This window comes from Delphinus delphis, chromosome 17, assembly GCF_949987515.2.
Source record: "Delphinus delphis chromosome 17, mDelDel1.2, whole genome shotgun sequence".
NCBI classification, from domain to species: Eukaryota; Metazoa; Chordata; class Mammalia; order Artiodactyla; family Delphinidae; genus Delphinus; species Delphinus delphis.
Genome location: NC_082699.1, coordinates 64,754,317 through 64,775,355, shown reverse-complemented (window position 1 = coordinate 64,775,355; position 21,039 = coordinate 64,754,317). Strand labels below are relative to the sequence as shown.

Sequence of the window (21,039 nt, the reverse complement as noted above, 5' to 3'; positions counted from 1 at the left end):
AACTTTATCAAGAATGTGGAAATTTGGGGGCTTCCCTGGTGGCACAGTGGTTGAGAGTCCGCCTGCCGATGCAGGGGACACGGGTTCGTGCCCCGGTCCGCGAAGATCCCACATGCCGTGGAGCAGCTGGGTCCGTGAGCCACGGCCGCTGAGCCTGCGTGTCCGGAGCCTGTGCTCCGCAACAGGAGAGACCACAACAGTGAGAGGCCCGCGTACAGGAAAAAAAAAAAAAAAAAAGAATGTGGGAATTTTGTACTTAAAAAAAAATTTTTTAAAGATAGCTTCTTTGTTTTCTTATGGTAATATTTCCTAAGCATATCACTGTAAACTGAGTAAAGTATCCCAGTATCACACTGTACTGTAGGGTGGAATGGGCACTGGACCAGGAATTGCTCATTTTATAAAATGAATAGTCTATGTGGATACAAGTAAGCAAGTCCGCTTTGAGCCTTATATAGTCTATGTAGTCCTTAGTGATCCAGTGATACTGTCTATATAGCATTGGACTATAATATGTGAGAAGTACTGTGTATACCATTATTAGCTACATTAAAGTTTGTCCATCTCAAAACTGCAGTCAGAGTATCTATATGTATGAGTACTAGTGGACCCTAACAACACAGCAGTATGGAAAAATGAGAAAGAAAGTCATCAGTGGATTAGAAACTTTGATGAATCGTGAAAGACAAGCAGTGGGGATTAGATTGATACAGGTAACCACATTTTAAAGCATGTGCATGAAAGGACTGCTTTGAAAGATGGGAGTGGTTTCTAGCTCTGGTTTGGTGCTAGGAGGGAATTGAAAGAGCCTTTGGACAACTTTGGATTTTTTGGCTTTCTTCACTTCTGGCCATTGCCAGACAGCAGTCAGCTGAGTTGTTTGTCCTCAGCTGGAGCAGTGAAGGTGGGCCCAAGGACTAGTGTGGCAGAGCAGTGACTTATGTATAGGTACTGAATGGGAGAAGTAGGGAGACCCTGTGCCCAGAAGACAAATTACAGGCACATTCTGTGTCTAACATAGGCAAGCTTCTTTCATAATCACTGGAAGTAGAAGCTAGAATAAACAGAAAAGGCATCTGTGGACAGTTGAAGATTTCAAAGGCAAAGATAAATTTATAAGTAAGCTTTTGAGGAAGGACAGCTCCATGGAAAATCATACCCATGCATCAGCAACAGATTGTTGTGTAAAATAACCACTGAAGACATTATACATGAAATAACTCCCCCCAAATAAAAAACCCCACAGGGCTAAAAAGAAGCAAACACAGATAAGAGTGAATTAGCAAGATGGAAGATCATGAGATCAGAAATTCTTATAGTAAATAATAAAAACAAGACAAAGATTTGAAAAGTGAGGAAGAAGTTAAAGGAAACAGAGGACATAGATTCAGGTCTAACATCTGTTTAATGGGATTTATGGGAGGAGAAAAATGTACAAGAGAAAAATAGTCACATAATAGAACATTTCATAGAATTAAAGAATACCATAATGTTCAGATTTAAAAGGTCCCCTGTTCTAACTGATGGGTATAAAAAGGCCCACATCTAGATAAAATTTCAGAACTCCAAAAGTATAGAGAAAAATCTAAAAATCTTCCAAGAGAATAAAACATTACTAGAAAGGACTGAAAATCAAATTGCTTCTACATTCTCACTGGTATAATACCAGCTACTAAGGAGGCAACTGAGCAATATTTTCAAAGTTAGAAGGAAAATAATTTTGCACCTGTAATTTTCTTCCCAGCAAAGTTAGCATTTGAGTGAAAGAACAAAATAAAGATATTTTTGAACATGCAGTGCCTAAGAAACTATTACCCATAAACCCGTGACTGAAATAATTATTAAGGGATTATTTCTCCTCTTGGATTTTTTTTATTTTGCAGAAGTTGCATATAAGAAGCAATGAGCAAAGAAAACAGTAAAACTTGTCACAAAACTGTGCTAGTAACATTTTTTTAAGGACTGTAAATCTAAGTTGATCTTGGTTCTGAACTCAAAACGGCAGGAAGGACATAGTGAAGGAGAATGAGGAAGTAAAAGCACATTCAGATTTGTATCTGATATGTAGATATTATTAACTTCACAGTTTGGTAGGAAAAGAAGCTTAGAGATATGTCTGTTAAAACTTGTAACAATAAAAGAATAGAAATACAACATACAACTTCCAGGCCACCAGAAAGGGGGAAAAGGTACAAACTGCAATAGAAATATCAAAAAAATAGATTCTAAAATTTAATGTAGAAGAAGAAACTGCTTGAGGGACTTCGCTGCTGGTCCAGTGGTTAAGACTCCATGCTTCTACTGTATAGGGCACAGGTTCAATCCCTGGTTGGGGAACTAAGATCCTGCATGCCACGTGGCATGGCTAAAAAAAAGTTCTTGAATTTCCAAGAAAATTTTGAAAAAGCCCTCCAAATATGGTAAAGCATACCACAATGTTAGTGATTAAAACTGTGCATTTGGGCCAGAAATGACAAATTAATGTAATACAGTTCATTAGTAGACTCTTGTATACATAGTAGTTTAGTAAATGGATTAGCAAAAGGAGAGACTTATTTCATAAATGATGTTGTGTATGTAGTCTTCATAAGTTTGGAGCATGGAAGAACCTACAAAGCAGAAAATGCAAAAGCTGTGAATGTAAATTTCTCTGTATCAGAGGTAGGCTGAACAAAGTACACAAACATCATACAAGGAATAAACATTATCATCCTCTAATAATTCTTGGAAAGATCTAGAGGTTTGTTTAGAAACATCCTTCTGAGACCTGTTTTGCCTTTATTCTTTTTTTGGTGGTAAAATATACCTAATTTACCATTTTAACCATTTTTAAGTGTACAGTTCAGTGACATCAAGTACATTGCTTTAAGTTCATTCATGATGTTGTGCAGCCATCACCACTATCCATTTCCAGAACTTTTTCATCATGTCAAACAGAAACTCTGTATCCATTAAACAATTATTCCCCATTCCTTCCTCTCCCAGCCCTTGGACACCTCTAGTAACTTCCGGTCTCTTTGAATTTACCTATTCTAGGTATCCTCATATAAGTGGAACATAAAGTATCTGTCCTTTTGTGACTGGCTTATTTCACTTAGCATAATGTTTTCATTGTTCATCCATGTTGTAGCAGGTGTTCAAATTTCATTCCTTTTTAGGCTGAATAATATTCCATTGTAAGTACATACCACATTTTCTTTATCTCTTCATCTGGTGATGAACATTTGGATTGTCTCTACCTCCTGCCTACTGTAAATAATTCTGCTATGATTATTGGTATACAAGTATCTGTTGAGTCTTTTATTTTTTTTTCTTGCAGTTTTTTTGCATATACTGGGTTACATGATAATTTTGGGTTTAACTTTTTGAGGAACCATCATACTGTTTTCTACAGTGGCTGCACCCTTTTACATTCCTACCAGCACAAGGGGTCTAACTTCTCCACATCCTTACCAATACTTATTATTTTCCAGCCTTTATTCTTACTGAAGAACCACTCATTCTCATATCTCACTTTGGGTTGTGAAGGTGAATTACTTGATCTCAACAAAACCCATTAAGTAAAATATCACCATATCAGTTATTGTATGAATTATAGTTTGGAGCCTTGAGTTCTAAAGAAGATCCCATGTTTTTAGTTCCTTATCTATTGCATACATGGTTTATATAATACATAAGTTCAATATAAGTAAAAGATTTAAGAAATTATTTCTTTATTACACAATTTAGATTGTCATTAAAAACGTGTACAGTAACCTACTGTGGCATTGAATGATTGATACATAGTAATGTGTGTGTATACATACATATGTATATAAAATGCATCTGTTTTCTTTTTTAAGGTACAAGAATTATTTGTCCATGATTATGGAGAAATTTTTAATGTCCAGTTGCCTAATAAAGAAGAACGGACACAATTTTTTGAAGATTTAATTCTAAAGCAAGCTGCTAAGCCTCCTATATCAAAAAAGAAAGCAGGTTAGTTCTTGTATCGAAGTTAATATGTAATAATTTTGAGAAAGTGGAAATGAAATATCAGTTAATGGCATTGCCATCTTCTAATATCGGAAGCTCAAAACCTCAGTTGAGGTTGATACCTCTTACTTACCTCTTAAAATCCCTATGTTTCCCATTAAAATAGACTAAAGTTCTTATTTATTTGTTTGTTTGTTTATTTAGGCTACTTCAGGTCTTAGTTGCAGCATGCAGACTCTTAGTTGCTGTATGCATGCGGGATCTAGTTCCCAGAGATTGAACCCCAGCCCCCTGCATTGAGAGCTCAGAGTCTTACCCAGTGGGCCACCAGGGAAGTCCCTAGACTCAAGTTCTTGAAGCATACAAGGCCTTTCATAGTGTAGCCCTAATCTATGTGGAATTGGGGCTAGAATTCATAGCATAGCCCCAATCTGTCTTTCCAAGCGCACCTTTGGCACTTTTCTCTCCCCCACCTTTTTCCTTCCAAAGCACTCTATCTTTAAACCATATACAGCATATTGTGTCTTTTCATAATTTCATTCAGACTTCTTTCCAGTATATCTTATTATTTCTTCCCTAACATCTAGACAAAATTAATTTATTACCTTTATGATGCACTGTACTTTTTTCATACTACTAATATGATATTACAGTGATGTTATAATTATGTCTCTTACTCCCTTAATTGATTGCCAACTTATTGGGGCAGCACTCTCATATTCCCTTTTTTATCCTTATTACTTATTAGTGCATATCTGTTTAAACAAAATTAAATTTTTGTTATATTTGAAACGTACCACAATTTTTTGTTAGTTTAAAAGTTAACTAGTAAAAATGACTTTTTAAAAAATTAGAATATTCTTGTCTTGGAAATATGCATTTTCAAAATTTTAATAGCCTCTTAAATGATCTTAAAATGGTAATGATTTAGGAATTAGCACTCCAAATTACAAGTTAGCGATTATTGCTGGGGGTGTTGTAGAGGTCGAGATTATGATAGCTGTTTAGTATTCCAAATCCTCTGATTCCTGGCAAATACAAGGAGGATAATCCCTGAGAGCTTGTCTACTTTGTGTACTGAATTGTTTATTACCCTTGATACGGTGGGAGAGTGGTAACTAAAATCTTCCATTCATGTAAAGTTTTGCAGGCCTTGGAGGTACTCCCTGTAGCACCACCACCTGAACCAAGACCATTGACAGCAGAAGAAGTGAAACGACTAGAAGAACAAGAAGAAGATACATTTAGAGAACTAAGGATTTTTTTAAGAAATGTTACACATAGGCTTGCTATTGACAAGCGATTCAGAATATTTACTAAACCTGTTGACCCTGATGAGGTATTAATTTAATCTTTGGATCAAAATGCTTCAGAATTAGAGACTATTTGACTAGTTTATGTGGTTCCCTCTGTATACTGTGATCTTGTTTTCTGTATTTGGAAACATACCAAGTAGTATCCTAAGCACACAGAGGCTTCAAGAGCTATGTAAAGCATTTTCCTTTCCTGCAGAGCATAGACAATTAACTTTGCCCAACTCAAATGTTGTAGAAGTAATTTGAGAATGTCTTAACACTACATGATATTACTGTGACCTACACAGTTAAGAATGAGGTCCTAAGTTGACATTGAAGGGTGGGTGGCATTTGGATGAGGAAAGAGGTTTAGAATGTTACTGGAGATATAGGTGACCAAGAATAAGAATGAATACAAAACAAAACTCGCCTTAAATAGAGTCACAGTTTTGTATTAATATATTTTCATTATATCTTATGTATTTATTCTCTCTCCTTTATTTTGCCTGGTAGAAAAACTTGACTCAAATTTTTTACTGTTCAGAGTTAATTTAGTGATTTGGTCATTTGCTTGAATTTTAGGTTCCTGATTATGTCACTGTAATAAAGCAACCAATGGACCTTTCATCTGTAATCAGTAAAATTGATCTCCACAAGTATCTGACTGTGAAAGACTATTTGAGTGATATCGATCTAATCTGTAGTAATGCTTTAGAATACAATCCAGATAGAGATCCTGGAGGTGAGCATTACTGGTTTTGTTTTTCTTCCTCAGAGGGTGGAATGGGGGCTGCTAATGCTTAGTGGTGGGTGATTTCATACTAGGTGCTATATTATAAACATTTCATATTCACAGTGCCATTCAGTCCTCAACAACGATATCCTCATTTTACAGATGAGAAAAATGGAAGTTTAGAGAGGTTAAAAAACTTACTCAAGGTCATACTATCAGGAAGTGGCAGAGGCAGAATTCAAATGCAGGTTTCTTTCACTCCAAAACAATTATATGATATAGCCTCTAATGAAACACAAAATTGCATAACAACTTAGCTTGTTTCCTTTGTTTATCAATGTTCTTTCTCAAAGTAGAAAAATTAAAGCTCTCTGTAATAAAATAAGTTTGAAAGGATTTTCTTAGTTAAGACCATTATAAATTTTATTACAAAAGTAATACAGCATAATTCTTGCTAACAGTAATACTTAAAAAACTAAGTCACCCATTTCCTTTCTCCGAGGGTGGACACTGTTAAGTTTGGGGATATCTTTCCAGATCTTTTCTATGCGTAGAATGCATTCACGTTCTACCTCACATACCCAGTCCGTTAAATAAAATGTATAAAGTAAGGGATTTTTAAGTGATATATTTGTTCATATTTATAATGATATATTCAAATATCTATATGTTTGTTATAAACGTGTTCATTTCCAAAAAATATTTTCTCAGGTGCTTTTTCCTAGCTTCCTATTCTTGCTTTATGGATGCTATGCCCTTAACTGTCTTAGTGGATAATTTTTTTTAATAGTTCTATTTCCTGCATTGGCTCTCTCCTCCAGTACATTGGCATTCTGTTTTTAAATTTGTAGTCCTTATGAATTAGATTGATTTCCACCACTAAGCGTTTCCTCAACAATTTAAAAGCTCACTGTTCTTCCCTTGCCAGTCTTCTGCCCACACCTTCCCTAGACTTTATCCTGTAGTTCAGAGTTCTGGAGGTAAGCAGTGGGAAACAGCCTACCATGTTGGGAATACCCCTTAACTGTAGAAAGAAGGAAGCATTTATCCTGGAGGAAGAGGGCTTTTTCTGTTTCATTGCAGTCATACTGCCGCTGCTTCCCTTTTCGTCCACTGTGACAACCTAAAATTACTTTAGAGCAGTGGTGTTCACACTTTAGCTACCATCAGCATCTCCTACAAGACATGTTAAGATGCAGCTTGCTGGGCCTCACCTCCACAATTTCTGATTCTGTAGATGCAGGGCCTGAGAGTGATGTGCATTCTGACAGATTCCAAGGTTTTGCCGATGCTGCCACACTCCAGGAACCAATGAACGTCGCCTGGCCTTTCTTCAGGCCATGTTAAAAGCCCCCAGCAACATCCCTTCTGTTATTATAGCTGTTCCTGTCACCTATAAACTGAATATTGTGTGAATTTTGCAGCCTACTGCCCTGTGAGGGGGACTGATCCAGCAGTTCAAGCAAATTTACATTCACTTATTATCTGCCTGTTGCCTCAAGGCATTTTCCAGTTAACAGTGCTTAGGCTCAGTTTTGGATTTTTTTCTAGTGTTTCCTATGTAGAGTTGCTGTTTCATTGTCTTTGTTTAGTTTCTCTGTCAATGTAATAACATCCTCTATATCTCTTCCAAAATTGTTTTACATCCCTGGTTCACTCATGACACTGATAGCCTTCCTTGCTGTTTTTGTGTCATTATGTTGTTTAGTTTTGCTACTGATTCTTATAATTTCTCTGGTATTTCAAAGGGATCTGGATAGGACAGGGCCATGAAATTAGGTTGAGTCTGCCATGTTGAATCAGATGTCCAGAACATTAGATTAACATCAAAAACAGAAATAACACAATTCCAGTAACTTTTACTATTCATGGTAGAAGTAAAAAAGGAATTGTAACAGCTATAATCTTAGCCCAATATATGGTGTTAATTTTTGTTACATTAGCAAAAGGAAAACATTTTAAAATTCTTTATTCATTCCATAGATCGTCTTATTAGACATAGAGCCTGTGCTTTAAGAGATACTGCCTATGCAATAATTAAAGAAGAACTTGATGAAGACTTTGAGCGGCTTTGTGAAGAAATTCAGGAATCTAGGAAGAAGAGAGGTAGGAAAATGATTGGATATCAGAAAAAGATGCTTTAGATGTATTGAGTCCTTTTAATTAATTGTTCATGTAATTTTCAAATCTGGAAATTTGATTTGATATTCCACATGTCTGTTTATAAGGTTGTAGCTCTTCCAAATATGCTCCATCTTACTACCATGTAATGCCAAAGCAAAATTCCACTCCTGCTGGTGAAAGAAGACCAGATCCAGAGAAAAATGAAAAGCTGAAGACCCCCAGTACTCCTGTGGCTTGCAGCACTCCTGGTAAGTGCACTTACGTAATTTTTACTTACGAAACTATAGCCTTTATTCTCCTCTAATGCTGTTTACTTTTTCCATCAGTTTCCTTTGTCTATATTGATGCAGCGAATTATGTTGATTTCATTAACAGTAAGACAACTTTTCATTCTTGAAATAAATCCAGGCTTGCAATAAAGTACCACTTGCAATCCCAGTTTACCTGTCACCTCTCAGGTCACGATCTAATTGTGGTATGACTTGATTTGAAACTGACTTTTATTTCCTATAAATCCTAGTCTGTTTCCTGTTCCTCTTTCTTCTTAGAGTATAATTCCATGGAGTACCAACCCAAATCCTGTGGGGTTCCTGAGGCCTCTCTTCTTTGGCAAGCTCTTAATTCCAGTTTTTGCCCTTTAAGCTCCATGAATTTCAGACTGTCCTCAGCTTCTTAGCCTCTCAGCTATTCATTTGTTTTCCCAGATTTTGGTGCCATAATTCCTCAATGCTTTTAAACAGAATGTTCATAGAGGCAGTATTCAATGGGAGCAACCCAATGCAGATCAACAGCAGAATATGGAAAAACACAGATTATTGTACAAAAGTGAAAATTATTAAACTTCAAGTACATACAACAGTATGGATGAGTCTCCCAAACATAAGGTTGCAGTGTGGTTGCACTACATCTAGTCTAGGCAGAATGTTGAATCTCTGTATACTGTAGTTTCTTCATCTGTAAAATGATGTCGATAATGGTAGCAAACCTGATCAGGTTAAAGTGGAATGTCAGTGAGTTAGTACATATAAAGGCCTTAGAAGAGTTCCTACTATACGGTAAGCACTCAGGAAGTGTAAGCTATTTTTAGTCTCACCCTTCCTTCAGTTCATTCCTTATACTACTGCCAAAGCGACCTTTGTAAAATATGCATCAGACAATTCATGTCATTGCCCTCCTCAAAGCTATTTGATTTTTTAAAAAATTATTCAAGATAAAATCCAAATTCCTTAGAATGACAGGTCATTGACCACTTTCTACCTTCTCACAGAACTCTCTACTTTTGTTTGTGTATTCCAACCATACAGTACTATGGTGATATCTCAGATTCTCCCCTTAATATCGCAGGAGGTATTTTTTTCTCCCACTTACTTAGACTTTAAAAAATTGTTGAATGTTCTCTTACCCTTTTTCTTTAAATTATTTGAAGCTCCGTTGAAGAGAAAAATCCGCAGAAAGTCGAAGTGGTACTTAGGCACCATAACAAAACGAAGGAGGATTTCACGGGCAAAAGATGATGGCCAAAATGTCGTAGATGACAAAATTGAGAATGATACAGAGGAAAATCAAGACACAAGCGTAGACCACAATGCGGCTGGAGACATAGGGGAGTCTTCAATAGAGGAAAACGAAAAGCAGCAAAATGCCTCTGAAAGCAAAATGGAATTGGGAAATAATTATTCAAGTACTTGTTTTGAAAATCAAGTTGAAGAATCTGGAAAGACTATAGCATGTACAGAATTGAGGAAAGATAAGATCACTTGCAATGGAGATGCTTCTGGCTCTGAGATAGCAGATACTTCTGATGAAAATGAAGCAAAAGGTAAGTCTCAGTCAAGCAACTTACTAAGTTTAAAAGATGTTTCATTCAAAGTTCTTAAATAGTTAATTACCATCTCAGTTTACTCCTTTTTCCTTGTCTTTCAGAGTACAGGAGTTAATTAGGGAAAATAGCATTATCTTTAATAACTATTGAGCTAGTAAATCACTGTTGTTAAAAGCACACTACAGCATCAAACAGTAGTTTACTGCTTAGTAGCTTGTGACCTCGGTCAAGATTCTTGACCCATCAGCGTCAGTTTTCTCATTTGCAAAATTGGGGTAGACAGTTGCTGGGTAATAAGATATTCTGAGGATTGAATAAAGTAATTCATCTAAAGCATGTAGCAAAGTGCTTGGCTATACAATTTTTAAAAGCTGGCAGGATACCCTCTCATTTTTAAGCAAGATAAGCAGTTTCTTATCCTGCGATTTCTTGCTGAGTGATGTAGAACAACTGTTACCCACCCCCATCATTCCTCTATTCCTACTGTAGGTTTAGCCCAAGGTTATTTATATTTATTCTAATGATCCTGCTCCCAAAGTCTTTCATGTAGAATTGTTTCCTGTCTGCACCTTTTTGGACCTTTGGCATTAGATTTGTTTGGTTTTTGGAAAAGCCAAACATTATTTAGTCTTACAAAGCAAAAAAAGGGTAACAGGGTCAAAAATTTATTTTGGTCAAAAACAAGTATTGACTAAGTTAATGAGACTGGTTTTCTTCAGTGGCTTATATGCTGTAGATAAATCTTTTCCAAGGACTCCCTTAAAATGAGTTCTCGTGTGTTTGAGTAATCTTAGAATGGTCTATTTTAAATGTTAATCCTCTGGCTGTATAATTTAGTATGTTTTGTTTAGGTTCGAAGTTTATTTTTTCTTTTATCATTATCTTTTTTAAAAGGACACTATTTAGTGAGACAGGTACCTGTTTCCATGTCAGGAGATTTGGGTTCTTGTCCTGGCTCTTAGAACAGTTAGGTATGTTGACCATAGAAAAGTCTTCACCTTTCTTTGGCCTCATTTTTCTCATCTCTCAGTGAATAGATTGTTCTAGATCAGGGATAGGCAAACTTTATCTGTAAAGGACCAGATAGTCACAACTATTCAACCCTGCTAGAAAAGCCACATTGACACACATATGTAAAATGGGCATGGTTGTGTTCTAAGAAGACTTTAATTATGGATTAATTAAATCCATATTTAGCCTATGCATAGTAGTTTGCAACTCCTATTCGAGATTACTGAAGCCCCTTCCAGCTCTTAAATTCTGAGTTTTATGCCTAAGTAGGAGACAGTCTAATCTGTTGAGGATCCCTTGAAATACTCTTATTTGAGAAAATAGTTCTGAAATGTCCTTAATTTTTTTTTTTTTTTTTGGCCGCGCTGTGCGGCATGCAGGTTCTTAGTTCCCCGACCAGGGATTGAACCTGTGCCCCCTGCAGTGGAAGCTCAGACTCCTAACCACTTGGACCACCAGGGGATTCCCTGTCCTTAATTTCTGAGTGTGTAAATGGCAGCATCTTAATCTTACAGCAGAGTCAATAAACCAGAACAGGGGTTTGTGTCTAAGTAAATATGTCCTGCTATTTAATCTGCCTAATATTTATTTTAGGTATTATAAAATGTCTATGAAACAAATAATAGTTATTTATTTTTTCATTCTAGAAACGTGTGTTCTGCGAATGACTCGAGCTAGACGTTCCCAAGTAGAGCAACAGCAGCTCATCAGTGTTGAAAAGGCTTTGGCAATTCTTTCTCAGCCTACACCCTCACTTGTTGTGGACCATAAGCAATTAAAAGTATGTAAATTGAAATCATAATGCTTTCATTGTGCAGGTTAGAAACATAACCCACCAAAAGAGGGGTTGTAATAGTACATTGCATAAATTTGGCATGTAATAAATAATGATCTTATGAAAGGATAAACTTAGTATAGAATAACTTTCATAAAGGCAGTGGTTGGAGATGGCTAGTATGTTGATATTATTGTTTTTAACATACTTATCTATGTCACTGATCCCATACATTGTTTTTATGACCATTACATATGGCCATTTTAGTTGGTTTTTACTTAACAAAAACATGCAACCGTGGTTAACTATGAGGTAATGGAATATCAAGGTAAGACCAGACTTGAAGAATCACAGAAATTTATCAATAGTAAGTCCATTTCAGTCATGACAAAAAAACACTGAGTGGATGGAAATTCCTTTTTGTAAGAAAAGAACCCTGACGTGGTGAGGTCATTTATGTACTGTCTCTTTTTATTTCACATAACAGAATTGATTATAATGTACTCATAGTGCCATAAAATATTCTGCAAAAATGTTGCCTTTTTTCCTGTTAGTCTAATTTGAGATTATTTTTAAATTTGTCTCTAGTGATGTATGGCTAGAATTGAAATTGGCAACCTCCTCAGCTGTAGTTTTTAGGATGAGAGGCCAGAGTCATAGAATGTTGATAACATTAACTTACAGCTGAATGTCAGAGTCATTATCAGAGGCTGCAGTGTCTCATTAGATGACTTGGCCTGCCTTCTCTCTGGCTTATATTCTAAAAATGCCCCCACATCTTCAAAATTAAAATATCTCAGGGAATTTCTCTCACATATGTAACACTTACGTTTTCTTTTAGAATCTTTTGAAGACTGTTGTTAGAAAAAGTCAAGAATACAATATTTCTCAGTTGGAAAATTTGTATGCTGTAATCAGCCAGTGTATTTATCAGCATCGCAGGGATTATGACAAAACAACACTTATTCAGGTAAACTAATATATATAAGTTAACACATTATAAAAATTTTTAAATACCATTTTTTAATGTGTGGATTATGGATTATTTCTAGGTATAACTGTGTTCTGTGCTTTTTTAAATCTAGCACTTAAATTAGTTTGTGTTTCTTTAATAAGCAATGGAACACTGTAGTATCTGTAAACTATGAAAAATCTATTTTGTGTGTATATTGATGAAGATATATAGTTCCTTTTTAAGGCAGACTTAACATAGACCTATTTGTCTTTACTTAATCCTGCTTTACAGTGGGCATTCAAGTACTAATGTTTAAAAATAGAGTTTGGCTGATACGTATATAGTATTTTATATTATATATAACTGGTATCTACTATATACCTATTAGCATGTAATATATATAGTATTTATTATATCTAATAAAGTATACTATGGTACCTACACAGAATAATATATATGTAACAGTAGTACCTACAAAATATAAAGTATTAATATCTATATGTACACCAGTGCCTTGATTAATAACTGTATGAATTTAATGTAAGATGAAAGCATCTCAGACTTACTTCAAAGAGGTTTAAATAATGAAGTCCCATCAGTGATACCAGTCTATGTGATAGTCATAAACACTGGACAAAGTTTCTGTTTCACTATCAGATATATACATGGATAATAATATCCTTAAGGTTGTTTACTGCAAAAAAAAAACCCCAGCAATGGAGTCATGTTTCTTTGATTTTTTCCATATTGAAACTTACTATTTTTCCTTCCTACCCTTTATCTAGAAAATGGAGCAAGAAATAGAAAACTACAGTTGTTCCAGATCATGAGGTTATGGTACCAAATATTCTTTATATTCCGTTCCTATTTAATTCACCTTTGTCATGCTGACATAACTGATGCAAGATGAAATCCTGTATCTTTAAGGAAAAGATTAAAATAGTAAATAAAAATATTTAAACTTTTCTGGTATTTATGTACATGTGTAAGATAAATTACAGAGATAACTGATAAATATTGGAATTTTCATTGAGTCACTGTAGTATAGTATTCCTGTGCTTATCAGTAGTTAAAGTGTGACCAACTCTTAATAAAGTTATTTTGATAACTAATGTTTATGGCACTTAAGAGTAATTAGTGGGCTTCCCTGGTGGCGCAGTGGTTGAGAATCTGCCTGCCAATGCAGGGGACACGGGTTCGAGCCCTGGTCTGGGAAGATCCCACATGCCGCGGAGCAACTGGGCCCGTGAGCCACAATTACTGAGCCTGTGCGTCTGGAGCCTGTGCTCCGCAATAAGAGAGGCGGTGATAGTGAGAGGCCCGCGCACCGTGATGAAGAGTGGCCCCCGTTTGCCACAACTAGAGAAAGCCCTCACACAGGAACGAAGACCCAACACAGCCATAAATAAATAAATAAAGCAAACTGTCAACAAGTAAAAATAAATAAACACTATTATATTTAAGGGCAGTCTGTTCCTTTAAAAAAAAAAAGAGTAATTAGTGACATTGACATTCTTTAGTTTTAAGCACTTTTAATTTTATCCTTCCTAAAAATAGTTTATTGTGTCAGACTAGAAACTTATTTAACCATTGTCTCTTTGCCATCCTTTGTCATCTTTGTTTTCTTCAATGCCCATCTCCCATCTGCCTTTAGCGTCCTCGCCTGTTCACTTAAAAGCTAGTGTTCGAGTAGTGATTTGCAGGAGGGCCCTTGAACAACTTCTAGCTGCACCACAATTCTGTACTTGAAGGTCAAAATTAATGCTTTTTAGATAAACATTTTTTATAATTCTCATTTGGATTAATAAAAATTTTAAATATTTTTCGGTTTACTTTTATGATATATACAACAAATGTATTAATGACTACTTTGTTAAACATCTTTTTAATAGCACGAAATTTTTATATTTGAAAACTATTTATATCCTTCTAAATGTGTTTAGGTTGTATTCTATAGATACCTTTTATATGCAATTATGTAAATATTATAAATTTTGTATTAATGATACCAAAAATACATTTCTTTCTTAAAGAAATAAAAACATTCACTGCCATGCATATTCACTCCCTTCCCCCTCTGCCCGTGTTTTTCCTTTTTAGGAGACATTCTACTATTAGTTTGTGAAATAGCTTCTGTTAGAAACTTCTTTTGAGGGGAATAGGGGATAATGATCTCATATGAGAGATTCTGGATTCTAATACAGTTTCTGAGTTAAACTGCCTTTTGTTGTCATTTTATCTGGATATTGTATTTAAAGCCTTCTAAAACTCAACTCAGATACCTTAATTAGTAGATACTGTCTTTTGTAATGCGTGATGCAATGCAAGTCACTGAAAACGTTTAAGTACCTGTATATTCCTGGATTCGCATACACACACACGTACTCATTTTTAGTGAAGTTTATTATAACTTATTCTAGATGCATTTTTTATAACTAGGATTTTATTTTATATTTATAGCTTCTGTAATAAATTTTAAAGGTGAAAATTGCTTCTCAATGTTGTTTCTGTTTCTTAATTATTTTAAAATAATTCAGTGCAAAACAGTTGCAAAAATCTGTCTTATTACTGTGCATAATTTAAAATGCTGTTGACACTGAAATGTGTATATTCTTTAGCTACAAAGACTAATCTGCTTCCTGTCCTTTTCATGACATACTGTCTGCAGACGTGGGAAGTAATATATCTACATTCCTATGTAGACTTTCAAAACCATGCTGAAATTGCAAACCTAGAATTTTTTTTCTCATTTTTTTGCTTAAAAGTGCAATCAGGCTATAGTAATTAGGCAAGAAAAAGAAATAAAAGGCATATTCACAGATGATCTTATATATAGAAAATCCTAAAGAATCCACAAAACATCGGTTAGAGCCAATAAATACCGCAAAGTTTCAGGATAGAATATCAGCATAAAAATCAGTTGTATTTCTGTATACTAGCAATGAATGATCCAAAAAAGGAAACTAAGAAAGCAGGTCCATTTACAATAACACCTAAGACAGTGGAAGACCTAGGAATTAACTTAACGAAGGCAGTATAAACTTGTACACTCATGAGTAAAAAATGTTGCTGAAAGAAATTAAATGAGACCTAAATAAATGGAAAGAGATCCTGTATTCATGTATTGGAAGACTTAATGTTGTTAAAATGGCAATGTTCCCCAAAGCAATCCGCAGATTCAGTGCAATACCTTTCAAAGTCCCAATGGCCCTTTTTGCAGAAATGGGAAAGTCAGTCCTAAATTCATAACAGAACTGCAAGGGACCCTGACTGGCCAAAACAATCTTGAAAAAGAAGAGAAAGTTGGAAGACTCATACTTTCTTTATTCCAAAACTTACACGAAGTTACATTCACAAAACAGTGTGGTACTGGCATAAAGGACAGACAAATTTAAGAGCTAAAACTATAAAATCCTTAGAAGAAAACATGACCTTGAATTTGGTGATGATTTCTTAAATATGGCACAAAAAATACTCTAGCAACTAAAGGAAAGTTGGATAAATGATATTTCATCAAAATTCAAAACCTTCATACTACTTCTGCAGATAGTATCTATACTATAATTATTATATAATTATGTAATTTAATATGATACTATCTTAAAACTCAACAAGAAAAAGACAATCCAGCAACGGATGTTTCTGATGACTTAACAGTTTTGAGGAGTACTGGTCAGGTATTTTGGAAGATCTCCCTCTGTTGGAATTAGTCTGTTTTTCTCATGATTAGACTGGGATTATGGATTTTGCAGAGGAAGATCACAGAAGTAAAGTGATCATATCAAGGTTACTTACTATCATGGTGAGTTATGACTGTTGATTGACCTTGATCACCTGGCAGAAGCAGCGTTTCTCAGGTTTCTCCATTGTAAAATTACTCTTTGGGTACTGTGCTCTGGAGGAAGGTCACTGTATACAGCCCAGTCTTAAGGAACGAGAAGTTATGCTCCCCCTTCGCCTTTTTTTTTTTTTTTTTACTCTTTCTATCAGGGATCCCTGAAGTGTACACCGTGGGATCAACTGAGATTATTTCAGTCTCACTTATCTTCTCTTCAGTACAACCTCCCTGCCACGTAACACACAAAGAATACATTTTTGCTCAAAGTAATGCAATTGAGAGATTTCCCCATAATAAGAGGGACTTTATTAGGACTTGAGTGTAAGGTAACTACTTGCTGAGAGATACTATATGTGGGGGTAAAAACTCTATTTATTTTTTACTGACGTAGAGTTGATTTACAAAGTTATGTTAGTTTCTGGTGTAAAGCAAAGTGATTAAGTTATATATATATTTCTGTGCATGTGTGTTTCCTTTTACCTGGTGCCTGGAAAAAATTCATATTTATAGTTTTTCATATAAATTCATATTTCATATAAATAAATTCATATTTATAGTTTTAAAATATATTTATATATTATTATATGTATTAAATATATATATAAGCAGAGAAGGGCAGAAAATGCTCTCACCCCTTTCCTTCCAGAGACCTTTCCTAGAAATTGTGCACACTTCCCTTTTTTATCTCACTGGCTGGAACTTAGTCACATGGCCCCATTTTGTTGAGAGAGAGAGAGAGGGAGAGGGAGGGAGAAAGGAAATAGCTGGAATTCCAGAAGCTATCTTGGACTGTGAGGTGACCTTAAAGATGGCAAGATTCAGGGACTATAATATTTTTAAATTCAGGACTTGTTGCTTATAGGAAGTAACAGCTGAAAAAGTAAGGAGCCACTGAGTCCTTGAGCACACAAGTGGCATGGTCAAATGGACTTGAAAGCTTTTCTTAGATCGTCTAGAAAAGTGACAGGCTAGAGGCAGGAAAGTCGAAAGAAAGACTTAGAAGGCATATTTGTAAAGGCTTAGTAAGACCTTGATTAGTAGTACAGTGCATATTAAAGATAATTCCATAGTTGTATACATAAGCCCCCTAGGGATTGGTGGGGATATTCACAGTAATACAGAAAAGTTGCCAGTTTCAGAGATGAGTTGAATACAATTAAAAACATTTTGATTTTCAGGTAATATGGGGAGGCAGAAGAGAGCACAGTCTTTTTTTTATTTTTTTTTTTTAACATAGTTGATTTTTTTTTTTTTTTTTTTTTTTTTTTTTTGCGGTACGCGGGCCTCTCACTGTTGTGGCCTCTCCCGTTGCGGAGTACAGGCTCCGGACGCGCAGACTCAGCGGCCGTGGCTCACAGGCCCAGCCGCTCCGCGGCATGTGGGATCCTCGCGGACCGGGGCACGAACCTGCGTCCCCTGCATCGACAGGCGGACTCTCAACCACTGCGCCACCAGGGAAGCCCCCGAGAGTACAGTCTTTGTAAGTCCATATTTTGAACATAATTGTTGTGGCAGGCTGAAAAACGGCCACCAGAAAGATATCTTCATCCTAATCCCTGGAACCTGTGAATGTTTCCTTCTATGGCAAAACAAAAAAGGAAAGGGTTCTTTAGATATAATTAAGGCTCTTGAGATGGGGAGATTATTCTCGATTGTGTGGACCCTAAATGCAATTATGTATCCTGATGAAAGGGAGACAGAGGGAGATTTTAAAGAGAAGGCAGTGTGACCATCAAGTCAAAACTTGAGACATCAGGGACTTCCCTGGTGGCACAGTGGTTAAGAATCTGCCTGCCAATGCAGGGGACACGGGTTCGAGCCCTGCTCCGGGAAGTTCCCACATGCCGCTCTGAGCCTGCACTCTAGAGCCCGCGAGCCACAGCTACTGAGCCCACGTGCCACAACTACTGGAGCCCGCATGCCTAGAGCCTGTGCTCCGCAACAAGAGAAGCCACCGCAATGAGAAGCCCACGCACCACATCAAAGAGTAGCCCCTGCTCACCGCAACTACAGAAAGCCCATGTGCAGCAATGAAGACCCAGCGCAGCCCAAAAAAAGAAAGAAAGAAAGAAAGAAAGAAAGAAATTGACATCATGTGGCCACAAGCAAGAAAATGCTGGCAGCCAGCCACCAGAAGCTAGACAAAGCAAGGAACAGATTCTCCCCTCATTCCTCTAGAGGAGTGCAGCCCTGCCAACATTTTGATTTTGGCCTACTGATATTGATTTTGTACTTCTTGCCTCCAGAATTGTAGGAGTTATAAGTAAATGATGGTGAGAGGGGCTTCCCTGGTGGTGCAGTGGTTAAGAATCCACCTGCCAGTGCAGGGACACGGGTTCGAGCCCTGGTCTGGGAAGATCCCACATGCTGCGGAGCAACTAAGCCTGTGCTCAGCAACAAGAGAAGCCCTCAGTGAGAAGCCCGCGCACCTCAATGAAGAGTAGCCCCCGCTCGCCGCGACTAGAGAAAGCCCTCACGCAGCAATGAAGACCCAACGCAGCCAAAACTAAAGTAGAATTAAAAAAAAAAAAATGATGGTGAGAAAGAGCAACTCATCTCCCCTTGAGATGCGTCTTCCTCAGAAGATGAGGTGGTCATAGGAGAGTAAGATGAGGAAGGAAATTAAAGAGGTTCTGAATCAATTTTATATGAAGGGGAATTTCTCACCTTGGAATAGGAGTGCTACAAGTTTCAAAGCAAAAGGAAGGAGGTTTCTGCATTTTAAAAAAATGTTTGTTCAGGGAGAAGGGCATGATTGGAATAGGGCATAGCTGGCTGCTAAAATGCTTCTTCCAACTGCACTCACTAAGGGGACGAGTGACTGCCTTTTTGCTGAATCAAATGTGCACTTCTTGGTCTTTTTCTTACTCTACTTCTCAGCACCATTCTATGTGATAGAACACGTATATGTTTTGAAACAATTTTTTTCTCCTGCCTGTTGGACACTACACCCATGTGGTTTTCTTTCCAGATTCCAGAGCTGCTCCTTTTTTTTTTTTTTTTTTTCCCTTGTGGTGGCCTTCTTTCTCTACCCTTACTCTTCATGTTCTCTAGAGCTTGGTGCCAGGCTCTCTTTTCACTCTGCACTCTTTCTCCACATGGTGTTCCTTGCTCTTAAGGCTTTGAATATCACCTGTATACTACCAACTACTCCCAAATTTATATCTCCAGGCCGTATCACTTTTCTGAACTAAAGACCAGTATTTCTTAATCTTTCCCTGAAACCTGCTGCTCCTCCAGAGTTCCTTTTATCAATAAATGCCGCTAGCATCCATCCCAATGCCAAAACCAGAAACCTCAAGCTTCCTTCCCCTTCAGCTTCCAGTCCATTGCCAAGTCCTGATTTTCTGCCTCCCAAATATCTCTCAATTCTTTCCGCTTCCTCTAGTAGCTCTCTCAACCCACTGAAATCACACGCCTGTACTACTGCAAGAGCCTCCTGATTGGTCTGGCTTCTAATCTTGCCCCCTGCCATCCGTTCTCCACTCAGTAGCCAAAATATTCTTTTAAGGAACTCAAATCTGATACCATCATTTTTTCATACTCAGTGTTTCCCATTGCAGATCTTTGTTATGGCCCCTGCCTGCCTCTCAGCTTCCTCTCTCCACTCCTCCCCTGGCTCACGACACTTTAGCCACAATTAGACTTTTTTCACTTCTTTTTTCCTACCTCTGGGCTATTTCATGTATTGTTCCCTTTGTCTAGAATGCCCTTCCCTTCCCCAGTGCATGTCTAACTCCTACTCCTATCCTTTACTTCTCAGCGTGAAAGTAACTGTTTTAGAGAAGTTTTCCTGACCCCCCTCAATCTAAATGCAGTTTCCTATGTTAATCTATCATTTAATCTCTAATAGTCTTACATGACACTTACAATTTTTGCTGTATATTTTCTACTGTTTATTTAATGTGTATCTCACCACAGATCATAGGCTTTTTAAAGTCAGGAGCTAAGTTTGTTTCGTTTTTATGATTATAGATCTAGCACTTACATAATAGGTTCATGGTTGACAATAAATAATCAGTTGACTTAATGATTGTGTAATGGATAAGCAGAGCAGAAGATCTGGGAGCAGAATAGGAAGATATGAAGTTGTTAGAAATAGAGGCCCGGGGGGCTACGGTAAGGGGAAGCCTACGCTTCAGAAAAGGAGAGGGATCTAGCTAATAGCATCTAATTTTTAGAAAGATAAAATCAGGTTTATATTTTTAGAAGCTGCTTCTGTTAGATTTATCCAATTTCAAGGCTATAAAAAGAGCAGATTTTCACTTCAATTTGCTGGTAGTTAATTGTCCACATATTGGGCACCCTCATGAGATTGAAACCCATCTAATTAACGATTGTATATTCTTAGCTTTGCATAGTCAGAATAAAGAAACTGAATACAGAAACTGAGGTTTAGATTAGGTAATTTATTCAATTTCACACGTAAGTGGGAGAAGCAGGACTCCACTAGGTCTGTTTGATCGAAATCCATGTTCTTAGTCACTTTCCCTGAACACATACTGTAGGTG

At 36.7% G+C, this 21,039-nt stretch overlaps 1 protein-coding gene across 3 annotated transcripts in view; it reads left to right on the top strand.

Annotated features, from left to right (window-relative positions):
* ATAD2 (ATPase family AAA domain containing 2) overlaps positions 1–15,168 on the top strand; it is a 71,783-nt gene extending 56,615 nt beyond the window's left edge. For all 3 annotated transcript variants that reach the window (XM_059995151.1, XM_059995153.1, XM_059995152.1), the window contains exons 19-27: positions 3,843–3,978; positions 5,118–5,314; positions 5,853–6,012; positions 7,987–8,109; positions 8,232–8,375; positions 9,554–9,946; positions 11,608–11,741; positions 12,577–12,705; positions 13,476–15,168. In XM_059995151.1, the coding sequence (XP_059851134.1) occupies positions 3,843–3,978; positions 5,118–5,314; positions 5,853–6,012; positions 7,987–8,109; positions 8,232–8,375; positions 9,554–9,946; positions 11,608–11,741; positions 12,577–12,705; positions 13,476–13,520 (1,461 nt within the window). In that variant the 3' untranslated portion in view covers positions 13,521–15,168. The remainder of the gene's footprint in view (positions 1–3,842; positions 3,979–5,117; positions 5,315–5,852; positions 6,013–7,986; positions 8,110–8,231; positions 8,376–9,553; positions 9,947–11,607; positions 11,742–12,576; positions 12,706–13,475) is intronic.
* Positions 15,169–21,039: the final 5,871 nt, after the last annotated feature.